Consider the following 24411-nt stretch of genomic DNA (forward strand, 5'->3'; position numbering starts at 1 on the left):
CCTTGTTCTCACACACGTGCATGTTTGCACTTGCATTTTTTTTAAGACAACAGCTTTTGCTTTAGTAGTTGGGTGGTCGCAAGTGAACACTGTCCAGTGGTTCTTCTGGTGCCCAGACGAGGAGGAGATGAGACTTCTCTCAATGTGTTTGTTAGAAACGAAACTATTGGCACTATAACCCCATAACCCCCTACAACGTTCAGAAAAAAACAAGAAGGGGCTTGAAATACCCACTAGTGTACCGCCTGCTCAGCCCATCTGGGTCTGTGAAACCACATCTGAGCCCTGTGGGCTGTGGTGGCGACACAGGCGGAGGGCGGGCAGGGTTGCCAGCGCCCTGTCTGGGCTGGGAACGCCTGTGCGCAGCTCGCTAAGAGCTCAGGGACCACGCGGAGGTTGTAATTGGTCTCTAGACCACACCTAGTTGAGTGCCGCTGCTTGAAAATCTCAGTTCTACCGAGATCGCGGCATACACACAAGCTACCTTTGGGCACCAGAGCAGACGGAACCGCGGAGCTTCCGGGTGGAAGAGTCGTGGAAACTTTGCCAAGTAAGTGAGGTGGGGAGAGAAGGAAGCCAGTGCCCGATACTGCGGGGAGTGGCTGGGCAAAGCAGCTTTGGAGGTGCTGTAGGGTTCCTACTGTCTGATGAGCTGGTGTGGGGTTCTTACTGTCTGATGAGCTGGTGTGGGGTTCCTACCGTCTGATGAGCTGGTGTGGGATTCTTACTGTCTGATGCCGTCTCTTGTGGAAGTTAGCAGGGCTGGGGCAGATGTACAGAGCACTGTGGGGGCGGTGAGCCCAGGATCGGACTGATGCCCACCCACCACCTGGCACCCTGCAATTCCAGCTGGCCAGAAGGCAAGCATGCCGGACCACAAAGCAAAGATCCTCCAGCTCTGCTGCTGGCAAGCCTTGGGGCCAGGGGACTCACAGAAGGGCAGGTTTGGGCCTGTGCCTTCCTCCTACCCAAATGGGTCTCCTCTTGCCCTTCCAGCCAGGTCCGCAGCTGGGGCTGCAGCTTGAGTGACGGGAAAAGAAAGCTATACTCCACCAGCCCATTAGCGGCACTCACAGCATTAAAAATGCAGGAGGTGGTGGTGGGAGGAGCGAGCCGGGAGGAAGACTCATGCAGCTGCGGGGCGCGGGGAAGAGCCGGGCTTCTGCCTCCTCAGCCCGGATCAGAGCCGAAGAACGAGGGCAGTTTGGGTTGAGAAGGATTCTCCAGTGTAACCGAGAAGCGAGCGTCCAGGACGCTGTTGGGGAGGTCGGCACTGTGGGCTTCTTAGTTTGCTTCGTTTGCTGTTTCGAGGGCCTCGTGTGTTCCGGTCCGCCCCTCTGGGACGGCGCCAGCCCGGCAGGGTGCCGACCGTCCCGGATCTCCCGCGCAGCGCGATGCCGGCCTCGTCCACCGTCCACGTGCTGCAGCTGCTGCGGGAGCTACTCGCCTTCGTGCTCCTCAGCTACACGGTGCTCATCGGGGCGCTGCTGCTGGCCGGCTGGACCACCTACTTCCTGGTGCTGAAGTGACAGCGCCGCCGCCGCACCTCCCGTCCGGCCCCGCCTCCCGTCCGGCCCCGCCTCCCGTCCGGCCCCGCCTCCCGTCCGGCCCCGCCTCCCGTCCGGCCCCGCCTCCCGTCCGGCCCCGCCTCCCGTCCGGCCCCGCCTCCCGTCCGGCCCCGCCTCCCGTCCGGCCCCGCCTCTCCAACTCGCCAGGGAATTCCCTTCACGCCCTGGCCGGAGTTGAGTCCCCGCCCACCCGCTAGCGTCACGGTGTCCGACTCAGCTCCGCGCCCTCAGGCCCTGCGTATGCCCCGCCCCGCGCGGAAGTTCCGGCGGTTGGTTGCCTTGCGCGGCCGTTACAGCCGTTGCCCTAAGCTTTGTCCCCTTTCCCCCTGTCTGCCCAATCCCGACTGCTTCCTTGTGTGGGGGCGTGGTCATGGGGTGAGGCTCTCTCTGGTGGAGGCCGTGCCCGGCCCCGGGCTCACGAAGCTGCGTCACTTCCGGCGTGTGCGTCCGGCGTCCGCCCGCTGCACGATGGCGGCTCTGAAGAGTTGGTTGTCGCGCAGTGTAACCTCACTCTTCAGGTACCGCTGCCGCCGCGTAGAGGGGACAGGACCAGAGGGAGGGACCGACGCGGACAGCGCTGTGGCCCGGACCGCAGCGCCCGCTTTTCTTAGGCGCACATCCCTCGTCGGCCTAGCTGGGTAGCGGCGTCTCGCCCCGCTCGGGAGGACTGAGGACAGTCCCGCCTCTGCCCCTTGGGTCAAGCCGGCTTCCTTTTCAGTTCGTCCATTTTCTAGAAACGAGTCCCCTAGACCCCTCCCGCCTCCCGACCAGCTCGCGTCATCCCCTCGAAGTCCCTGAGGAGACGTGGAGAGGAGGAGGGACACGGCATGGGGGAGCCTGGGAAGGGAGGGGAGCGTCTAAGGACGTCTTCCCGAAGGCAGAAGGAGCCCGGGGAGCACGCGCGGGGGACCTCGGCGCGGGGCTCCCTTCCTAGCCCTGCAGGCTTTTGGGCGATTGTAGCGGGACCGTAACACACACCTGACACCCAGGCCAGGGGTCCAGAGCTAAATCCTGCCTGCAGGAGCGGTTATTGTGGCATCCGTTTCTAAAATGTTTTAAGACAATATTTTATTTTATTTGTTATATTTTATTTTGTTATGTTATGTTTTTATTTTTTATTTTGAGACAGGATCTGGCTGTCTCGCCCAGGCTGGAGTGCAGTGGCGAGATCTCCCGGGTTCAAGCAATTCTCAGCCTCAGCCTCTCGAGTAGCTGGGATTACAGGCGCCCGCCACCACGCCCGGCTAATTTCGTTTTGTTTTGTTTTGTTTTGTTTGAGACTGAGTCTCCCTCTATTGCCCAGGCTGGAGTGCAGTAGGGCGCTCTCTGCTCACTGCAACGTCTGCCTCCTAGATTCAAGCGATTCTCCTGCCTCAGCTTCCCGAGTAGCTGGGATTACAGGACTGTGCCACCACTCCGGGCTAATTTTTGTGTTTTAAGTAGAGACGGGGTTTCACCATGTTGGCCAGGCTGGTCTCAAACTCCTGACGTCAAGTGATCCACCTGCCTCGGCCTCCCAGAGTGTTGGGATTACAGGCGTGAGCCACCGCGCCCGGCCTTCTTTTTTTTATTAAATAGACACCGGGCCATGTTGCCAGCCATGTTGCCCAGGCTGGTCGTGAACTTCTGGGCTCAAGTGATCCTCCCGCCTTGTCCTTGGCCTTCCAAGTGCTAGAATTACAGGCGTGAGCCACCACACCCTACCTGAGGCAACATTTTAAACTTGCTGTATGTTGAAAATTTCAAAACCCCTCAGCTGTCCTGCATCCTCATTTAGGTTCCTGCTTGGCTCGAGTTTGAATTTACAGCCCCTGCAAGTAAATCCAAGAGCCTGTTACAGATTGGCGGTCGTGCCTTATGAAATCTGACTTCTACTTTCAGGTACAGACAGTGTTTGTGTGTTCCTGTTGTGGCTAACTTTAAGAAGCGGTGTTTCTCAGAATTGATAAGACCATGGCACAAAACTGTGACGGTTGGCTTTGGAGTAACCCTGTGTGCGGTTCCTATTGCACAGGTACTGTCGTGTGCAGTGATTCTTATCTAGTGCACCGTGTCCTCTTGAAGTCTCAAGTGGGCAATGAAGCATTAGACAAGCTACCATAGTTTTACCCAGTGCTCCCATCCCTTCCCCCACAGTACCAGCATCTTTTCACAGTTGAGCAGATGTATTAATATTCTCATTTTGATTGTCTCATTTGGTAGGAATAGCACATCAGATTGTATAAAGCGAGTAGAGAGAAATAAGAGAATATTACAGTCTATCAACAAAGTAGTCTTTGATTCAACAGAAATTTATTGAGCAACTTTTATGTGCAAGACACTGAGAATGTAAGCATGAACAAAAAATTCTTGCTCTCACAAAACGCTTTGTGGAGATGAAAGAGGAGAAAATAAACAAATATAAAATATCAACTGGTGATAAATGGTAGGAAGAAAACAGGGCCGGGCACAGTGGCTGATGCCCAGAGCTTTGGGAGGCCGAGGTGGGAGGATGGCTTGAACTCAGGAGTTTGAGAGCAGCCTGGGCAAAATAGGGAAACTCTGTCTCTACAAAAAAGAAAAAAATTAGCCAGGTGTGGTGGCTCACACCTGTAGTCGCAACTACTCAGGAGGCTGAGGCAGGAAGATCACTTGAGCCCAGGAGTTTGAGGCTGCAGTGAGCTATGATCTCACCACTGCTCCCAGCCTGGGCGACATGGCAAGACCTTTTCTCAAAAACAAAACAAAACAAATGAGGTAAGTGAACAGGCAATTCTGGGAGGGGGTTGTTTTGTTTTAGATAAAGGTGGTCAGGCTACTCTGATAAGGTGCAGTAGAGATCTGAATGTTCTGAAAGAGCCATTATGCTGTCTGGTGCGGGGAGGAGCTTGCCAGACAGAAGGAACTCAGGACAAAGACCTAGAAGCAGAACTATGTCTGATATGTCTGAGGAGCAGGGAGGCTAATGTGGCTGGAGTGGAATCGGGGAGACAGTAATAGATGAAGCCAGAGAGTTAACTGATAATCAGATTGTGTACTTTGTATTTTGTGGGCCATTGTTGTAAGGCTTTGGGTTTTCTGAAAAAGAAGCCGCAGAGGAATTTTTTTTTTTTTTTTAAGACAGAGTCTCACTCTGTTGCCAGGCTGGAGTGCAATGGCACAGTCTTGGCTCACTGCAACCTCCGCCTCCCAGGTTCCAGCGATTCTCATGCCTCAGCCTCCCGGGTAGCTGGGATTACAGGGGTGTGCCACCAGACCCAGCTAATTTTTGTATTTTTAGTAGAGACGGGGTTTCACGATGTTGGCCAGGCTGGTCACCAATCCCTGACCGCAGGCGATCCACATGCCTTGGCCTCCCAAGGTGCTGGAATTACAGGCCTGAGCCACCGCACCTGGCCATCATAGAGGATTTTTAACACAGAAGTATTATGATCTGACATAAATTTTAAAAGTTTTCAAAGGCTGCTGTGTGGAACTAGGAAGACTCACAGGCTGTTGCTCTATCTAGGCATGAAATGATACTGGCTTGGACCAGGCAAGCAGAAGAGGTGGGGAGAATTTAGCTGAACGTAGTTAGCAGGAGTTGCTGATGGATTGGTTGTGGAGTGTATTCTCTAGATTAGGGGCCCCCAACCCCTGGGCTGGTACTGGTCTGTGGCCTGATAGGAAGCAGGCTGCACAGTAGGAGGTGAGTGGTGGGCAGGCGAGCATTACACCTGAGCTCCGCCTCTGGTCAGATCAGCAGTGGCATGAGATTCTCATAGGAGCACGAAACCTGTTGTGAACTACACATGCAAGGGATCTAGGTTGTGTGCTCCTTATAAGAATCTAACTAATGCCTGATGATCTGAGGTGGAAGTTTCATCCTGAAACCATTGTTGCCCCACCCAGTCCATGAAAAAATTGTCTTCCACAGAGCCGGTCCCTGGTGCCATAAAGGTTGGGGACCACTGGTCTAGATTCCAAGATTTTTTAAAGGCCGTAGCAACTGAATGAATGGCGATGCCATTTAGTAGGATGAAGAGGAGTGGGTTTTGAAAGGAAAAAAATTTTTGGAAATGTAATTTCTAAGATGTCTGGGAAACATCCAGGTGGAGCCGTCAGGTAGTTGATATAAAAGTGGCACTTCACTTAAAAAAATCATAGCTTATTTGTTTTATGGGGAAGAGCTAGAGAGGAAACCAGCAAGCTCCATTTCAGCGAAATATTCCTGCCACTTACGTGTGTGTTCATCACAAAAGGAAGATAAATTCCATGTATCACAAGTATTTTCAGCATTTATGGCTCACTCCTGAGCCCTCACCTTACTGTGCCTCACTTCAGTTGTCATCTCTGTATGATGATGAATCCATAGCCCTAAAACCCCTCACTTGAATACCAGGCCATTTTCGGCCACAATTGGGACACCCTTTGATTTTTCATTCAAAAGTTTTTTGGTTTTTTTTTTTTTTTTTTTTTTTTTTTTAGGTTTGTCCTTTCTCAGTTATATTACTTTCTAAGCCCAGTTAACCTCAGTTCTGGGCCACATGACTGGGGCCTCTAGTCATTTAGTACAGCAGTGCCACTTCCATTCTTCAAAACCCCTCAGTGGTCAGCTACGCACAATGGCTCTCTCTTGTGATCCCAGTACTTTTGGAGGCTGAGGTGGGAGGATCACTGTAGGCCAAGAGTTTGAAACCAGCCTGGGAAACATAGAGAGACCACCCCTTTACAAAAAATAATTAGCTAGGTGTGGTGGTGTGTATCTGTAGTCCTAGCTACCTGGGAGGCAGGAGGATCATTTGATCCCAGGAGTTCAAGGCTACAATGAGCTGGGATCAACACTGGAAGGAATACAACACTGTACTCCATCCTGGGCAACAGAATGAGAAATGAAAAACCTACTGTGGCTTTCCATGAGGCGTTCAGAACTAAAATCAAACTTAAGTCTCCCTGCACCCAGGACCCTAGTGGGTCTCGTCTCTCTTGTGCCATTGCTTCAACCAGGCTAGATCCCTGGACATCCCCTGCAACACAAGTATTCTTTTCCTCATTGTTAACCTATTCTCCAAGATGCCTGGCCATTCTGATTCTAGGTGTCTTTAGTACCAAATCTCACCTCTGTTTAAAGCCTTTCCTTATTCCTGTCCAACAACTGTCTCCTTTCTGGCCACTTAATATTGTATATTTTGATACTTGATGATAATCCTTTGGCACTCTCCTGACTCATCAGAGCATAATGGGAAGGGTACAGACTTTGAAGTGAGATTTGGTTTGAGGTCTAGATGTGACTTTTTGGAAAAGTTATATAACTGTTCTGAGCTTCCATGTCATTGCTTGTAAAAAAGGATAATAATTGGACTGTTGTGAGGAACAAGTGAAAACACATTATAAAATGTAGCACATTATGAAGACTCTCAGAATGTTGAGACAAAATTAGCTTCTTGTGAGCAGAAGTGTATTCCGTTTGTAGTCCTGTATAAGGTGCCTAATGAATACTTAATTATTTGATTGAAATAGAAAGTTCTTGATTGTTCATATCAGAAATAGTTCTTGACTGCCTCTTTCAACATGCAGTGATTCTGAGTGTTTATACTCTGAGTCGCAGAAACAAGACACAACAGAGTGATTGATTTTTTTTTTTTTTTTTTTTTGAGACAAGTTTCACTCTTGTTGCCCAGGCTGGAGTGCAATGGCGTAATCTCGGCTCACTGCAGCCTCCAACTCCTGGGTTCAGGCAGTTCTCCTGCCTCAGTCTCCTGAGTAGTTGGGATTACAGGTACCCGCCACCACGCCCACCTAATTTGTGTCTGTTTTCTCAAAAAAATAAAATAGCTGAGGTCCCCCCATCAACACTGTACTGCTTCATTCTGCTCAGAATTGCCCCCCTCATCCACTTTTTTTTTTTTTTGTGACAGTCTCACTCTGTCGCCCAGGCTGGAGTGAAGTGGCACAATTTTGGCTCACTGCAACGTCCGCCTCCCGGGTTCAAGCAATTCTCCTGCCTCGGCCTCCTGAGTAGCTGGGACTACAGGCGCCCACCACGATGCCCGGCTAATTTTTTTTTTTTTTTTTTGTATATTTAGTAGAGTTGGGGTTTCACGATGTTGGCCAGGTTGGTCTCGATCTCTTGACCTTGTGATCCACCCGCCTCGGCCTCCCAAAGTATTGGGATTACAGGCGTGAGCCACTGTGCCCAGCCCCCTTAGATTTAGCTTAATCCTCATCAAATTTGTGAAGCCTTTTCTAAGCTATTAGCACTCAGCATAAAACTGATTGCTCCCTTCTGCATGCCGCCACTGTAGCTCATACATGCTCCTCCCACAGCTTCCATGATACATGATTGTGTTCATTTTTCTAGTTCTGTTAGCCCGTCATCCTCCTCTCTCTACCCCTGCACCTGTGTTTGAGGGCAGAGAATGTCTTGTTGAGACTTGTGTCTCAGGTATCGAACACTGTTAATGAATGAATTGTAATCTTACCAATTTGTTATAATCAGTTTTGTTTGTTTGTTTTTGTTTTTTTTTTTTTGAGACGGAGTCTCGCTCTGTCGCCCAGGCTGGAGTGCAGTGGCCGGATCTCAGCTTACTGCAAGCTCCGCTTCCCGGGTTTTACGCCATTCTCCGGCCTCAGCCTCCGAAGTAGCTGGGACTACAGGCGCCTGCCACCTCGCCCGGCTCGTTTTTTGTAGTTTTTAGTAGAGACGGGGTTTCACCGTGTTAGCCAGGATGGCCTCGATCTCCTGACCTCGTGATCCACCTGTCTCGGCCTCCCAAAGTGCTGGGATTACAGGCTTGAGCCACCGCGCCCGGCCTGTTCGTTTTTGAGATGGAGTCTCACTCTGTCACCAGGCTGGAGTGCAGTGGTGCAATCTCAGCTCACTGCAACCTCCACCTCCTGGGTTTGAGTGATTCTCCTGCCTCAGCCTCCCAAGTATCTGGGACTATAGGCGCGTGCCACCACGCCCAGCTAATTTTTGTATTTTTAGTAGAGACAGGGTTTCACCATGTTGGCCAGGATGGTCTCAATCTCCTGACCTCGTGATCCGCCTGCCTCAGCCTCCCAAAGTACTGGGATTACAGGCGTAAGCCAGCGTGCCTGGCACTGTTTGTTTTTTTAGACAAGAGTCTTGCTCTGTCGCCCAGGCTGGAGTGCACTGGCACAGTCTTGACTCACTGCAACCTCTGCCTCCTGGGTTCAAGCGATTCTCCTGCCTCAGCCTCCTGAGTAGCTGGGATTACAGATGAACACCACTACCACCCGGCTGATTTTTGTATTTTTTAGTAAAGTCAGGGTTTCACCATGTTGGCCAGGCTGGTCTCAAACTCCTGACCTCAAGTGATCCGCCTGCTTCTGCCTCTCAAAGTGTTGGTATTACAGGTGTGAGCCACCGCACCCCACTGCATTTTATTTTATATATAAAGAAATAATTTGCTTTTTGGAGCAGAGAATGAAAGTTGTTTAGAAAGCATACTCCGGAATTATTTTTCTATATTGTCTTAAATTGCCAAAATAAGGCCTTAAAAAATATAACCCAAAGGAATATAGTGCAGTTTCAGCCTAAAACACTAAGCAGCATGACAGTTATGTTTTTTACTTGCCAATTTGTGAAAAAGTTCTCAGTTTGAGCTTTAGAGGTTGAGTGACAATGTTTGTGTCTTTCAGAAATCGGAGCCTCATTCCCTTAGTAGTGAAGCATTGATGAGGAGGGCGGTGTCTTTGGTAACAGATAGCACCTCTACCTTTCTCTCTCAGACCACATATGCATTGATTGAAGCTATTACTGAATATACTAAGGTATGTCTCCTCTTGTTAACTCTTGATCTTCTAAACCATGGTTTAGCAAATAATGGCTCACAACCAAATTGTGTCTGATGCCCATATTGGTATTTGATGGAAACATAGCCAGGCCTCTTTGTTTATGTATTGTCAGTAACGGTTCTTGAGGATTTGAGTAGTTTCAGCAGAGGCTGTAAGGCCCACAAAGCCTAAAATATTTACTGTCAGGCCCTTCACAAAAAACGTTTGCTGAGCCCTGATCTAAATCACTAGTTTTTAGACTTTTTCCAGGAACCTTTTTTTCAGAAAAATCTTAAATGTGGCAGCCTAGTATATAAAACAGAAGTAGAGCTTATGTGGTGCAGTTAGGGGCACAGGGCCATGGTCCATCAACAGAGGTTTCTCTGTGAGGATTAGTTAAAAACCACTGATCTAAGCTAACAGAAAAGAGAGTATATGGGCCAGGCGTGGTGGCTCACATCTGTAATCCCAGCAGCAGCTTGGGAGACCAAGGCGGGAGGATCACTTGGGGCCAGGAGCTCAAGACCAGCCCAGTCAATGTAGCAAGCCCTATCTCTACCAGAAAAAAAATTTTAAACTTAGCCAGGCATGGTGCGTTGTGTGTCTGTAGTCCCAGTTACTCCAGAGACTGAGGTGGGAAGATCACTTGAGTCTAGGAGTTTGAGGTTACAGTGAACTGTGAACATGCCACTGCACTTCAGTCTGGGTGACAGAGCATCCTATTCGTAAAAAATAATAAATTTTTTGAGATGGAGTCTTGCTCACGCAGGCTGGAGTGCAGTAGCATGATCTCAGCTCACTGCAACCTCCACCTCCTGGGTTCAAGCAGTTCTCCTTCCTCAGCCTCCTGAGTAGCTGGGATAACAGGCATGCACCACCACGTCCGGCTAATTTTTTGTATTTTTAGTACAGGCGGGGTTTCGCCATGTTGGCCAGGCTGGTCTCGAACTCCTGACTTCGGGTGATCCACCTGCCTTGGGATCCCAAAGTGCTAGGTTTACAGGCGTGAGCCACCGCACCCAGTCAATAAAACTTTTTTAAAGAGTATATGGTTAATGAAAAGTATTGAAGTCTCATTTGTGCATTTGTTTTACATACATTTTCCAGCAGCTTTTTTTCCCCTCAACCTTTAGATTTTTCCCTTGCATTGTTTTCTGTTTCTGTGTCTGAACTGCTGACAAGCTTTTAAAAACACAGAAGTTTACAGACGGAGATACTAATGTCCTGATACCTTTACTTCATAGGATAATAGTGCAGTTTAATTGAGGCAGCAGGATGGAAGAGCCAGTTTGCTGTGGTGGAACTTAATTTCCTTGAGGTAGAAATCTCTCTATTCCTTCTGATATGTCTCAGTTATTTTACTCAGACTTGTTCATTCTGTATTTGTAGGCTGTTTATACCTTAATTTCTCTTTACCGACAATATACAAGTTTACTTGGGAAAATGAATTCACAGGAGGAAGATGAAGTGTGGCAGGTGATCATAGGAGCCAGAGCTGAGGTAAGCAGAAAGTTCTAGGCATTTCTGTGTTAGTGCACCTACCTCATGTGGTATCTAAATTATTGAATTAAGTCTAATCAATATAATCAGTGTTCTCTAAATCTTCTACTTTAAGTCCATTTAAATGGGCTAGACCTCTCATACTGTCTGAAGCACTTTGCTTGATTTATATAGATGAATTCGAAACACCAAGAATACTTGAAGCTGGAAACCACTTGGATGACTGCAGTTGGTCTTTCAGAGATGGCAGCAGAAGCTGCATATCAGACTGGTAGGTTCAAGTTTTTTGTTGGTGCTTTTTTAACTAGAGGTGCCATTTGAGTTTTCATCTGGTTTTCTAAAATGAGGGCTTTATATTAGATGGTCTAAGTGGCTCTAACTTTGAGAAATTTTCCCCACTTCCTATCTAACCAACATTTTATTTACACAATAGAAAAAATGAGCATACCCTTGCAGACCAGACCTAGGTTATATCTTCAGAATGAAGAAATGATACAACTATTACCATTGGAAAACTGGATTGCTTCCAAATAGTTTGAGTTTTTGGTAATACAGTTTATTAACAATCATCGAATTACACCATTGGATGAGACTTGAGATGATTTAATCTGTGTGAACCTTTTTGTACAGATGGAGAAAATGAGACGTGGAATCATAGTCAGTGGCAAAACCAGGACAAATTACTTGTCTGTGTCAGGCTTTGTGGTAAGCATTTCGCAGGCACTTTTTATATGTGAAGAAACTAGAGAGCAGATGGTGTGGTGAGCAAGCGGCCAAGCTGGGACTCAGCTGAGTAGGTCTTTTTTTTTTTTTTTTATAAAATAGAGATGGAGTGTTACCATGTTGCACAGGCTAATCTCGAAATCCTAGGCTCAAGCAGTCTACCCACCTTGGCCTCCCAAAGTGCTGGGAGTATAGGCATGAGCCACTGAGCCAAGTATGTTGAATTCCAAAGCCTTTGCTTCTCCTAGCAGCTGGTGCTTTGCCCTCTGCACCTTAGTACCCCAAGGTGCCCATCGTAGAACATCCTACCTGAGTGGTTCCAAACGAGGTAGGCTCACAGAAATTTCTTTTTTTTTTTTTGAAACTGAGTTTTGTTCCTGTCACCCAGGGTGGAGTGCAATGGCACCATCTAGGCCTACTGCAACCTCCGCCTCCTGGGTACAAGTGATTCTCCTGCCTCAGCCTCCCAAGTAACTGGGATTATAGGCACCCACCACCACAACCCAACTAGTTTTTGTATTTTTAATAGAGAAGGCGTTTTGCCATGTTGGCCAGGCTGGTCTCGAATTCCTGACTTCAGGTGATCCACCTGCCTCAGCCTCCCAAAGTGCTGGGATTACAGGCATGAGCCACTGCGCTTGGCCCAGAAAAAGGATTATTAGTGATCCTGAGGAATCGGAGATTTGGAACAAAGAATGAAACAACAGAAGTGTGGAAGCAGCATTATAGTTGTGCCACACAAAGATGGCAGAGGATTGCTGGGTGCAGTGAACAGGAGGATATGCTTAGATCTAGAAGGAGAAAAGGAGGATAGGATGTATAAGCATTATCTGAAAAAAGTAGACATTTTCGTAGAACTCATAAAAGGGCTAACAAGTTGTAAACAGATTTTTTTTTTTTTGGTCTTACTTTATCACCAGGCTGGAGTATAGTGGTACAATCATGACTCACTGCTTACTACAGCCTCAGCCTCTGGGCTCAAGCGATCCTACCACATCAGTCTCCCAAGTAGCTGGGATTATGTGTTTTTGGCAGAGACAGGGTTTTGCCATGTTGCCCATCCGCCCACCTTGGCCGCTCAAACTGCTAGGATTATAGACATGAGACACTGTGCACGGCCTTATGATTTCACTTTTTTAACAAAAAATCTGGTCCAGGTGCAGTGGCTCCTAACTGTTGTAATCCCAGCACTTTGGGATGCCTAAGCAGGTGGATCACTTGAGCTCAGGAGTTCAAGACCAGACTTGACAACATGATGAAACCCTGTCTCTACAAAAAAATTAGCCAGGCATGGTGGTGGGCGCCTGTAGTTCCAGCTTCTTGGGATGCTGAGATGAGCGGATCACTTGAGCCCTGGAGGTTGAGGCTGCAGTGAGCCATGATCAGGCCAGTGCACCCCCATCGTGGTTGACTAAGCAAGACCCTGTCTTAAAAACAAAAAAATGGCTGGGCGCAGTGGCTCACACCACTTTGGGAGGCTGAGGTGAGCAGATCACGAGGTCAGGAGATGGAGACCATCCTGGCTAACACGGTGAAATGCCGTCTCTACTAAAAATACAAAAAAATTAGCCACGTGTGGTGGCAGGCGCCTATAGTCCCAGCTACTCAGGAGGCTGAGGCAGGAGAATGGTGGGAACCTGGGAGGCGGAGCTTGCAATGACCTAAGATCACACCACTGCACTCCAGCCTGGGCAACACAGCAAGACTCTCTCAAAAAACAAATAAATAAATAAGCAAATAATAAAGTAACAGCATAACAAAAAGATTCAGAGCAAAATCCCAAAAGCTACTAAGAAAAAAATAGATTACCTACAAAGGAAGTAGAATCAAACATGAGGCATCTTCTCCACAACACTAGAGGTGACGATACGTAATAACCTAGGATTTTACGTGTAGCCAACTACCATTAAAAAGTGACAATAAAAGATACCCTCAGACATAGACTCAAAGTACCACCTGCATACACCTTCTGGAAGAACTATGAAGAAGGAAAAATCAGTTTTGAAAGGAGCTACTAAAATTTTTTTCCAAAAGTTGTGAGTGTAAAACAAGTTTTTTTTTTTTTTTTTTTTGAGACGGAGTCTAGCTCTGTCGCCCAGGCTGGAGTGCAGTGGCGCGATCTCGGCTCACTGCAAGCTCCGCCTCCTGGGTTTACGCCATTCTCCTGCCTCAGCCTCCAGAGTAGCTGGGACTACAGGCGCCCGCCATCTCGCCCAGCTAGTTTTTTGTATTTTTTAGTAGAGACGGGGTTTCACCGTGTAGACCAGGATGGTCTCGATCTCCTGACCTTGTGGATCCACCCGTCTCGGCCTCCCAAAGTGCTGGGATTACAGGCTTGAGCCACCGCGCCCGGCCGTAAAACAAGTTTTTAAATAAAACAAGTTTTTAAATTTGGGAAAGTGAAAACATGCTAATGACATTAGACATTGTTAAACACTGCAGAGAATTAGTAGGAGTGGCAGGAAACTTGGTAGCTTCAATTGAGGCAGGAAAGATTTAAAAAGAAAACCCATTAATTAGAAAATACAAAACTGGGCCAGGCGCAGTGGTTCACACCTATAATCCCAGCACTTTGGAAGGCCGAGGCAGGTGGATCAGCTGAGGTCAGGAGTTCGAGGCCAACATGGCGAAACCCCATCTCAAATTTTAAAAAAAAAATTATAGGAATAATTTCAAACATCAGTGATTACAGTAAAACTAAACTTATTAAATGACACTTTTAGATTGTGTTCCAAAAAATCTAGCTAAATCAAAGAAAGCATTCAAGATAAAAAGCAATCAGTAGGACAGAACAATTCTTTAAGACATCAATCATGAAACATGTACTTAATAAGGCAAAAACTGAGAATTACAAGGAGATCTCAGAGATGTGTGTAATACTTAATTTTCTGAGCACGCTTGCAGGTCAAGAAGACCAAAAAAATTAAAGCTATTAAGGATTAGAACAGAATTTGTTGGCCGGGCGCGGTGGCTCAAGCCTGTAATCCCAGCACTTTGGGAGGCCGAGATGGGCGGATCACAAGGTCAGGAGATCGAGACCATCCTGGCTAACACGGTGAAACCCCGTCTCTACTAAAAAATACAAAAAACTAGCCGGGCGAGGCTGGTGGGCGCCTATAGTCCCAGCTACTTGGGAGGCTGAGGCAGGAGAATGGCGTGAACCCGGGCAGCGGAGCTTGCAGTGAGCTGAGATCCGGCCACTGCACTCCAGCCTGGGCGACAGAGCGAGACTCCGTCTCAAAAAAAAAAAAAAAAAAAAAAAAAAAAAAAAAGAACAGAATTTGTTTTGGAGACAGGGTCTTGCTCTGTTGCCCAGGCTGGAGTGTAATGACATGATCACAGCTTACTGCAGCCTTGACCTGGGCTCAAGCCATCTTCCCATTTCAGCCTTCCAAGTAGCCCAACTAATTTTCTTTTTTATGTTGCCCAGGCTGATTTTGAACTCCTGGGCTCAAGTGATCCTCCCGCCTTGGCCTCCCAAAGTGCTAGGATCACAGGCGTGAGCTGAGCCACTGCACCCAGCTCAGTATGATTTTTGATTTTTTATTTTGGAGACAGGGTCTCACTCTGTCACCCAGGTTGGAGTGCCTTGATCTTGGCTCACTGTAACTTCTGCCTCCCAGGCTGAAGCAATCCTGTCTCAGCCTCCTGAGTAACTAGGACCACAGGCAGTCACCACCACACCCAATTAATCTTTATTTTTTGGTAGAGATGGGGTTTCACCATGTTGCCCAAGCTAGTCTCAAACTCCTGAGCTAAGGCAGTCCGCCTGCCTCAGCCTCCCAAAAGTGCTGGGATTGCAGGTGTGAGCCACTGTGCCCGTCTGTGATTTTTTTTTTTTTTTTTAACTAAAGGAAAATCAGATATGTGTGTGTGACAGACACAAGGTCCATGCGGGAATGCAGCAATGGATCATAGATCATAGCTTGCTGTAGTCTCAACCTCCTGGACTCAAGTGATCCTCCCTACCTTAGCCTCCCCAGTAGCTGGGATTACGGGTGCACACCATCATGCCCTGGCTAATTTTTTTATTTTTAGTAGAAACAGAGTTTCGCTAAGTTTCCCAGGCTGGTTTCGCAGAGTGATTTTTAAACACCTGATAAATGTATATATACTGAATATAAAACTTTGTCCCCTCCCTCTAAATCTTCATATTCTTCTAAGACACAAAGTAAATTTTGTACCAGGTGACAAAAGGAAGAGACAACAAAATCATTTAAAAAGTTGATATATCGGCCGGGCGTGGTGGCTCACAACTGTAATCCCAGCACTTTGGGAGGCCGAGGCGGGTGGATCACGAGGTCAGGAGAGCAAGACCATCCTGGCTAACACAGTGAAACTCCATCTCTACTAAAACTACAAAAAAATTGGCCGGGCATGGTGGCAGGCACCTGTAGTCCTAGCTATTCAGGAGTCTGAGGCAGGAGAATGGCGTGAACCCGGGAGGTGGAGGTTGCAGTGAGCCAAGATTGTGCCACTGCACTGTAACCTGGGCAACAAAGCAAGACTCCATCTCAAAAAAAAAAAAAAGTTGATATATCACATTCACCAGCCTTCAATCTACCACTAATAAAGAAATTCCTGCCGGGCGCGGTGGCTCAAGCCTGTAATCCCAGCACTTTGGGAGGCTGAGACGGGCGGATCACGAGGTCAGGAGATCGAGGCCATCCTGGCTAACACGGTGAAACCCCATCTCTACTAAAAAACACAACCAGCCGGGCGAGGTGGCGGGCGCCTGTAGTCCCAGCTACTCGGGAGGCTGAGGCAGGAGAATGGCGTAAACCCAGGAGGCGGAGCTTGCAGTGAGCTGAGATCTGGCCACTGCACTCCAGCCTGGGTGACAGAGCGACAATCTGTCTCAAAAAAAAAAAAAAAAAAAAATTCCTTATGTCTACAAAGTTTAAAAACATGCTTCTTAAAAACTACAGGCTAAAAAAATTTAAATGGAAATTTAAAAATATTTAGAATGGTGATGACAAGCACAGTATATAGGAGAACTGGGAGGCTGTAGACAAAAGTAGCTCTTAAAGGGAGATTTACACCTATGTCATAAATACAAAGACTGAATGACAGGTATTTACTGTAACAGTACTGAAAATAAGCAAGTTAAACTTTAACTCAGTTATCAGAAAGGCAAAATGAGAAAAATGGAACATATTAGAAGTAGTTAAATAGGAACAATCAGGCAAAATCTGCTCTCTTGAAAAGCCTGAAAAATTAGGCAAAGATTTGGTAAGTATGATTTTTTAGAGAGAGTGGTAAAGTAACATCAGAAATAATCTTTTTTTTTTTTTAATATGAGAATATTATGATCTTTATGTCAGTCTCAAAGAATCTATATAAGACTAGGTTGGGCACAGTGGCTCACAATTGTAATCCCAGTACTTGGGAGGCTGAGGCAGGAGGGTCACTTGGGCCCAGTAATTCAAGACCAGCCTAGGCAACATAGCAAGACCCCATCTCTACCAAAAAGTCGAAAAAAACTAGCCGAGTATGGTGGTACACACCTGTGGTTCCAGTTACTTGGGAAGCTGAGGTCGGAGGATCACTTAAGAGCCATGAGTTCAGGGCTACAGGGGTCCATGATTGTGCCACTGCACCCCAGCCTGGGCAAGAGTTAGGCCCTATCTCAAAAAAAAACTGTAATCTCAGCACTTGAGGCCAGGAGTTTGAAACCAACCAGGTCAACATGGTGAAACCCTGTCTCTACTAAAAATATAAAAACTAACCAGGCATGATGGCATACACCTGTAATCCTAGCTACTTAGGAGGTTGAGGCAGGAGAATCGCTTGAACCCAGGAGGCCAACGTTGCAGTGAGCCGAGATTGTGCCACTGCACTCCACACTAGGCAACAGAGCGAAACTCCATATCCAAAAATAAATAACTATAAAAGTAGAAACAGTGGCCAGGCACGGTGGCTCACGTCTGTAATCCCAGCACTTTGGGAGGCCGAGGCAGGTGGATCATGAGGTGAGACAGACCATCCTGGCTAACATGGTAAAACCCCATCTCTACTAAAAGTACAAAAAAAAAAAAAAAAAAATTAAGCATGGTGGTGGGCACCTGTAGTTCCAGCTACTTGGGAGGCTGAGGCAGGAGAATGGCGTGAACCCAGGAGGTGGAGCTTGCACTGAGCCGAGATCATGCCACTGCACTCCAGCTTGGGTGATAAGAGTGAGACTCCATCTCAAAAAAAAAAAAAAGGTAGAAATGGTATTCAAAGATTTTGATGTCCCCGAAATGGACACCAGGGCCTAGGATGTTTCGTGGGAGAGTTGTGTCAAATCTCCCAAAACTAGAATACCTATGTTACTGTAAGTGTACCTAAACATAGAAAGTAATGACAAGCCTCATATTACAACTGTATGAAGCCAGCATAGCCCCGATCCCAAACTGGGGCTAGGGCAGCACCAAAATGAGAAGGTCTAGTTCAGTATCACTTCAAAATGTAGCCGTAAATCCAACGTAGCCATTTACCCTCAAAATAGAGTGATAGTTCACCACTGTAAAAAACTATTATAGAGACGCCTCCTCAAAAAAAAAAAATACATAATTCTACTTGAGATGATACATCCATAGATTAAACGAGAAAAACCACTTAATTATCTCAATATATGCCCAAAACATCTTCAATAAAATGTAGCCATTTATGATTCGAATCTAAGTACAATTATGAAAAGATACTTTTCTTAATGTAATAAAGGTTAACTATAATCCTACGTAATTGTGTGAACTATCAGAAGTGTTTTCATCAAAGTCAGAAGAGGAGGATGCCTGCCATTCTCCACTACCTGTCAGCATTGTACTGAAGGTTCTTGGTAATGCAGTAAAAAAAGATCAAAATGTTCTATAGATGAATTGATAAAATGTGTATACCCAGATGATGAAATACACTAACTAGCAGCAGGTAAAATGAGAGCTCACACACTTTTTTTTTTTTGGAGACGAGTTTCACTCTGTCGCCTAGGCTGGAGTGAAGTGGCCATCTCAGCTCACTGCAACCTCTGCCTCCTAGGTTCAAGCAGTTCTCCTGCTTCAGCCTTCCAAGTAGCTGGGACTACAGGTACACTCCGCCACACCCAGCTAATTTTTTTGTATTTTAGTAGAAACAGGGTTTCACCGTGTTACCCAGGCTGGTCTCGAACTCCTGAGCTTAGGCAATCCACCCTCCTCGGCATCCCAGAGTGCTAGGATTACAGGCATGAGCCCCTGCACCTGCCTTTTTTTTTTTTGAGATGGAGTCTCTGTCATCCAGGCTGGAGTGCAGTGGCACGATCTTGGCTCGCTTCAGCCTTCGCCTCCTGGGTCCAAGTGATTCTCCCGCTTCAGCCTCCCAAGTAGCTGGGATTACGGGCATGCACCACTGTGCCTGGCTAATTTTTTTTTTGTATGTTTGGTAGAGGCGGGGTTTCGCCATGTTGGCCAGGCTGGTCTTGAACTCCTGACCCTCAGGTGATCCGCCTTGGCTTCCCAGAGTGCTGTGATTAGAGGCATGAGCCACGGCGCCTGGCCTTCAAAACACGTTTAAGTGAAAAAATTATAAAACATGTTTCATACCTTTTATGCTGTTTCTTTTTAAAAATTTTAAAAAATTTATAAATATAAATTTATAGTAACAATATTTTTCTGTGCATTCCTTTACCTTTAAAGATTAGGGTGACGAAAGGGATCTTTGACGATGTTATTCGTGATCTCTGTGTCAAAAAGAAATGGATGATGTGTAGTTAAAAAAATTCATCAAAGGTCTGTACTAAAAGCTGTGTGGCTATAAAGATGATTGTGAGAGTTAATAATTGTGTTGGCCGCTGATAGCTGAAGAAAAATACTGTTTTTGACAGTATCGGTTAAATCCAGACCTGAACACAGAGGTGGAAGTTCCTTTGCAGAGGTCAAGGAAAATGACCCCAGGAGGGGTTCAAATGACAGCCACAGCACCCCCAGGCCAACGTCCACGTGAGCCTTCTGCCCTGCACGACTACTCAACCCGATTGTCCCATGTTTTGGCAGGCGCAGATCAGGCCTCTATAACTGCCAGGAATCACATTCAGCTGGTGAAACTGCAGGTGGACGAGGTGCACCAGCTCTCCCGGAAAGCAGAAACCAAGCTGGCAGAAGCACAGATAGAAGAGCTCCGTCAGAAAACACCGGAGGAAGGGGAGGAGCCGGCTGAGTTGGAGCAGGAGGCCTACCTGCGTGAGGATTGAGGGCCTGAGTCCACTGCCGTGTCTCCCCACTCAGTGGGGAAAGCAGGGGCAGATGCCCTCCTGCCCAGGGTTGGCATGAGTGTCTATACCGAGAAGAGGTGGCAGGTCCTGCTCTGGCCAATGAGGCGAGACGCCTTTGTGAGCTGAGTGCCTCCTGTGGTCTCAGGCTTGCAGTGGACCTGGTTCTCAGCCCTTGGGCACTGTACCTTGTTTAACATTTCACCCCACTCTGTACAGCTGCTCTTACCCACCCATTTTTTCACCTCACTCCCAAAGCATTTTGCTGACCTGGGTCAGAGAGAGGAATCCTTTTTGCCATGCCCTTAAGTTCAGAGCTGTTTAACCTGTTTTCAGCATTATTTACATTGTCAAAAATGATTTAGTACTTGTTCCCTCTGTTGGGATGCGAGTTTTGGCGGGGAGCGGGGAACCTGTCCAGTTTGTACGATTTGCTTTTAAAGTCTTTCTAATGTGTTCTCTGATCTGCCCTCACTGCCCTGTGAGGACAGCTCAGGCCAAGGAGTGAAAAGACGACGACTACTAAGGGAAGGGATGCGGAATGTTTACCTGGTGCTCTCAACAGGACTCTCAACACAGGCCTCTTGTTCCTTTCTTTCCTTTGTGTTCTCTATTGTATCCAAAGGAGAAGAGTAAGATTTTGTTTGCATCTAAAAGAGAAAATGCGTCTCTCTCCTGGCGTCCTATGCAGCCTCCTTCCTTCAGGCCCCAGACTGGCAGCGCCCCAGGTGGCTCCAGGAATCCCCCACAGGTTCCTGGCAGCATTTGCTACCCTTTGGCTCCCATTCAACATATGCTAGACAAGCTAGCCAGGTTGCATGTTTTTAATCAGAGCTAACAAGGTGAGGGGAGTTACAAAAACCAAGTCGCATTTTCTGTAGACCAGCAGGGATCAGTTTCTCACCGTGATAGAGAATCAACACTGAGTCCGCTCTCAGGCTGTTGCCCAACCCACCCTTCAGCGCTGGGGTATGGGGACAGCTGCACACTTGAGCCCCTCATCTGTCACCAGTGCCCACATGGTCCACATCTCCAGGGGGCTGAGGCGGTGCACCAGCAGGAGCCCCCTATACAGGCAGGGGTCTAAGAGGTCCAGGGACCCCTGGATTCCAAATGTCTTGAAGCCAGCATGGTGCATGGGGCTCAGCCCCAGCCGCCTCAGGCACATACCCACGAAGACATCATCAATGGGGAAGAGTTCAGCCTCTTCCATGGTAGCCTGGAGGCGCCGCACGGTGGCTCTGGACATGACATATCCTCCCCCACCAGCATAGGGTGGGTAGTGGGTGGCTCTGTACATTGAGAGTGGGATGAAATATTTGACCTTCGTGTTCCTGTTGGGCAGGGCTTGGCGGATGACATCTCCCACCAGGAGGTCCTGGGCCGGGTCCCAGCCATCCAGGAACTCTAACACATTGGGAACGTGGACAAAGACATCATCATCTCCCTTTAGCATGAAGTGGGCCTGGGGGCAGGCAGACACCACCCAGTGCTGCAGGTGCAGCTCCTTGAGCGTCAGGTTGAAGAAGTCCTCAGTGAAGTCCCACTGGAGGATGTCATCAAACTCCCTACTCTCATAGGCCAGCAGCTGGGCTGGGGGAGCGGGTCCTGCCACCCCCAGGAGGAACACCAGCTTCAGCTGCCGGCCCTTAGCCCAGCCCCCAGCCCTGCCCCACGTGCTGCGGATAGCTGCACGGCGCTCCACGTGACCAGGCTGTGACTTGATGGCCAGGAGCAAGAAGGTATCCTTGGAACAGCCTGAAGGCTCCAGCAAGATAGAGAAATTTCGGCAGTGGCGATATGTCAAGAAGAGGCGGTGACGGCTAGGCAGGGACAGAGAAGCGCTAGCCACTGTGTGATTGGGTGGACACCGGCTGTGACAGGGTGCTGGGGGAGCCCAGAACGGCTGGTGGGCCGTGGGGTCTCCTGCGGGCTTGGCCGCCTTCCTCAGGAAGAGCAGGCAGCCAAGCAACAGCACAGCCAGGCTGTACGAGACCAGCCAGCCCAGCCTGCGGAGCATTGCCGGTCCCTGCAAGGAGAGAGCCACCTGAGCAGGGTCTAGTCCCGGGTCCCTGTTGCTGTCCCCAAGAGCTGGGCAGGAGTTAACCTACACCCCCGCAGCTAAATCCTTGCTGGCCTCTGGACTTCTTTTTTTTTATTCTCAGTGTGTCCTCAGGCTCTTTCCAGAGTCCTCCCTCCCCTGAGGATGGGCTAAGCACAGCTCCTTTGCCAGCCCTTGCCCTCCTCTGCCATCATCTGAGGACTCCTAGGTCTGTCTTTCCCAAAATGACTTGCTGCCACTTTACAGCTGACACTGTAAATGTTCCCAGCCATTCTCGCAGGAAACTCGAGCTTTTAGGCACAGACTCAGTTTAGCTTGGATCAAATTCACTAAGTATGGAACTGACACCATTTCCCAAAAAAAGCCTGGTGCCTGTGGGGTCCTGTGTTGGGCATCTCCAAGATGACCAGGAGTGCTCTGCCTCCCTTGGAGAGGAACCAGCACCACCGGGTCATCTTTTGGTGGCCGTGGCCACCAAAGCACACACAGCAAGGGGGGGAGCAGGAAAGCTGGGGACTTGTATCAGGGATGGCTTCCGAGGCCCCCCGCCCTGCCTTCCCACCATGCTCTAAGGGCTGATTTCTGAACAGAAGGATGAGGAGACAGGATCCAACGAAGTGGCCTGAGCTCCACAGTAGCAAAGCCAGGCTTCAGTTTCTCATCATTTTGGTCCCTTTGGTGTCTCCCTCTGCCCCAGTCCCCTCCCCTTCACCTACACTGCCAAGTCGTCCTGTCCCTTCACTTCTGACCAGTCTGCCACACCGGCCGCTGCCACAGCCACCACGTCCACCAGAAAAGCAACTGCTAGGTGCTAGGGATGCGGTGGCAAGCAAGACAGGGTCGCTGCCCTCTCAGAGGGGAGCACAAAATACATAGGAACCGGGTATGCTGAGAAGTTACGATCTCATGCAGCGAATCGGCTGACGGAGAGGACGGATCCTATAGCCAGGGGTAGCTAACAAAGCCCTCCTTGATGGAGGGACGTGTGAGCAAGAACTGGGTGAGGAGTGGGACCTTTCCTGAAGACGTGGAGTCTCTGCAGGCCAACGGCAGAGTCAGGTAGCTCCAGGGCAGGAGTGAGGGGAGAGAGAAGGGAGAGGGGGGCCCGGCGGGTTTACAGTAGGAGGCGGCCGGCCCGGCTAAAGAGTTAAGGTTTTGTTGGTTTTTTGAGACAGTGTCTCTGTCACCCAGACTCTAGTGTAGTGCAATGGCACAACTATAGCTCACTGCAGCCTGGAACTCCTGGGTTCAAGCGATCCTCCGGCCTTGGCCTCCCCAGTAGCTGGGACTACAGGCGTGCAGGGCCTGGCTAATTTATTTTTTGTGGAGATGTGGTATCCCTTTGTTGTCTGGGCTGGTCTAGAACTCCTGGCCTCAAGCGATCCTTCCGCTTTGCCTCGGGCTCCCAAAGCGTTGGGACTACAGGCGTGAGCCACCGGCCAGAGTTTTCTGAGCGCCCTGGAGATCTATGAGGGGACGGGGGACGAGGGGGTCTGGCTGAGGTGGTGAAAGAATCCGACCTTTGGTAAAAGGCCAGTCCTACCGCCCCTTCCCTGGTGGGCTGCGGAAGGCTGGGGAGGAAGCATGAAGGGCAGCTGGAGACTGTCTCCGTGCTCGGGATGCCGGGCGGCGGCAGGGTCAAAGGGACATGAGTCTCAGTTATGAGAGCACCGCGGGCTGTGGGCGAGGGGCCCGGGTGGGCGGCGGTGCCATTCACCGAGAAGGGCGCACAGCAGGTGGCTTGGTTCTGTCCCGGGAGGTTTCAGTCCAGGCTGCGCCGCGGCCCCGGTGGCCTGCGGGCGTCCCCTGGCGCTGGCCGCACAGCCTCGCCCCGCCGCCCTCGGAGCCGGGGAGACCCCAGAGCCCGGCTCTCCACCCGCCGCAGGGCGCACGACCCTTTCTGGTGGGGCGCAGGTCCTGAGGCTGCGCTCGGCCTCGGGCGACAGCCGCCTCTGGTCCCCACAGGACTAGGTGACCCAAACCGCCCCGGCGCGGGCAGGGGGCGAACTCTGGTTCATTCTTTCAACGCGACAGTCTCTGAAGGGCTGGTGGCAGCAGAGACCCACCCCGCGGGTCCCCCGGGCCGGGGTTGGCGGCAGCGCTGCGCGTCGGGCGCGGGCGGCCCAGGCTGGCGGGGTCTATGACGCCCGGCTCCGGCCTCTGTCCCCAGCCCGGAGAACCAAAGCCGAGCGGCCCGTGGGTCCCGAGCCGTGCCCGCCGAGGCCAGACTCGCGCCGCACCCGGGCGGGGCCGGCGTCGTCGCCGGGACCCTAGGGGGCCGGGGAGCGGGCCGCGGGGTGCAAAGACACCGCCGCCCTGGCGACGCCCCTCCCCGCACGGTGACCCAGCCTCCCTCACAGCAGCGGGGGCCCGGCCCCCAACCTACCTGAGCGTGGCGCCGGGGTACGGGCGAGGAGCTCGCGCAGCGGAGCCAGGGCGGATGGTCCCCAGGTGCACGGAGCGCTCGGGGCTCGGGGGTGGGCGGGGCTTCTGGAGGAGGCGGGGATTTGGGGCGGAGGTTCTGGCGGGGGCAGGTTCGGGCCCTCTGGGGTCCCAGCCGCGAGTCCCCGCAGCGC

At 49.7% G+C, this 24411-nt stretch overlaps 2 protein-coding genes across 5 annotated transcripts; one reads left to right on the plus strand and one right to left on the minus strand.

The window, feature by feature from the left end:
* The first annotated feature begins 1902 nt into the window (after window positions 1-1902).
* On the plus strand, window positions 1903-20452 carry DIABLO (diablo IAP-binding mitochondrial protein). 3 transcript variants are annotated; one of them, XM_033220311.1, is made up of 6 exons: window positions 1903-2086; window positions 3450-3582; window positions 9192-9323; window positions 10716-10826; window positions 11001-11097; window positions 19559-20452. In XM_033220311.1, exons 1-6 carry the CDS (start codon window positions 2037-2039, stop codon window positions 19753-19755), a joined length of 720 nt encoding a protein of 239 aa, XP_033076202.1. In that variant the 5' UTR covers window positions 1903-2036; the 3' UTR covers window positions 19756-20452. The 3 variants fall into 3 exon arrangements, with proteins under 3 accessions (XP_033076202.1, XP_033076204.1, XP_033076203.1); XM_033220312.1 differs by lacking the exon at window positions 3450-3582 and adding an exon at window positions 3346-3449 and having other exon boundaries at window positions 1988-2086; window positions 19559-20352; XM_033220313.1 differs by lacking the exon at window positions 3450-3582 and having other exon boundaries at window positions 1970-2086; window positions 19559-20354.
* On the minus strand, window positions 19213-24340 carry B3GNT4 (UDP-GlcNAc:betaGal beta-1,3-N-acetylglucosaminyltransferase 4). Of its 2 annotated transcripts, none has more exons than XM_033220309.1 (2): window positions 24222-24340; window positions 19213-21802 (listed from the first exon to the last, which is right to left on the minus strand). In XM_033220309.1, the coding sequence occupies exon 2, from the start codon at window positions 21791-21793 to the stop codon at window positions 20732-20734; it is 1062 nt and encodes a 353-aa protein (XP_033076200.1). In that variant the 5' UTR covers window positions 21794-21802; window positions 24222-24340; the 3' UTR covers window positions 19213-20731. The 2 variants fall into 2 exon arrangements, with proteins under 2 accessions (XP_033076200.1, XP_033076201.1); XM_033220310.1 differs by lacking the exon at window positions 24222-24340 and adding an exon at window positions 23356-23439 and having other exon boundaries at window positions 20586-21802.
* Between the last annotated feature and the right edge of the window lie 71 nt (window positions 24341-24411).

This window comes from Trachypithecus francoisi, unplaced genomic scaffold (genome assembly GCF_009764315.1).
Source record: "Trachypithecus francoisi isolate TF-2019V2 unplaced genomic scaffold, Tfra_2.0 Lachesis_group11, whole genome shotgun sequence".
NCBI classification, from domain to species: domain Eukaryota; kingdom Metazoa; phylum Chordata; class Mammalia; order Primates; family Cercopithecidae; genus Trachypithecus; species Trachypithecus francoisi.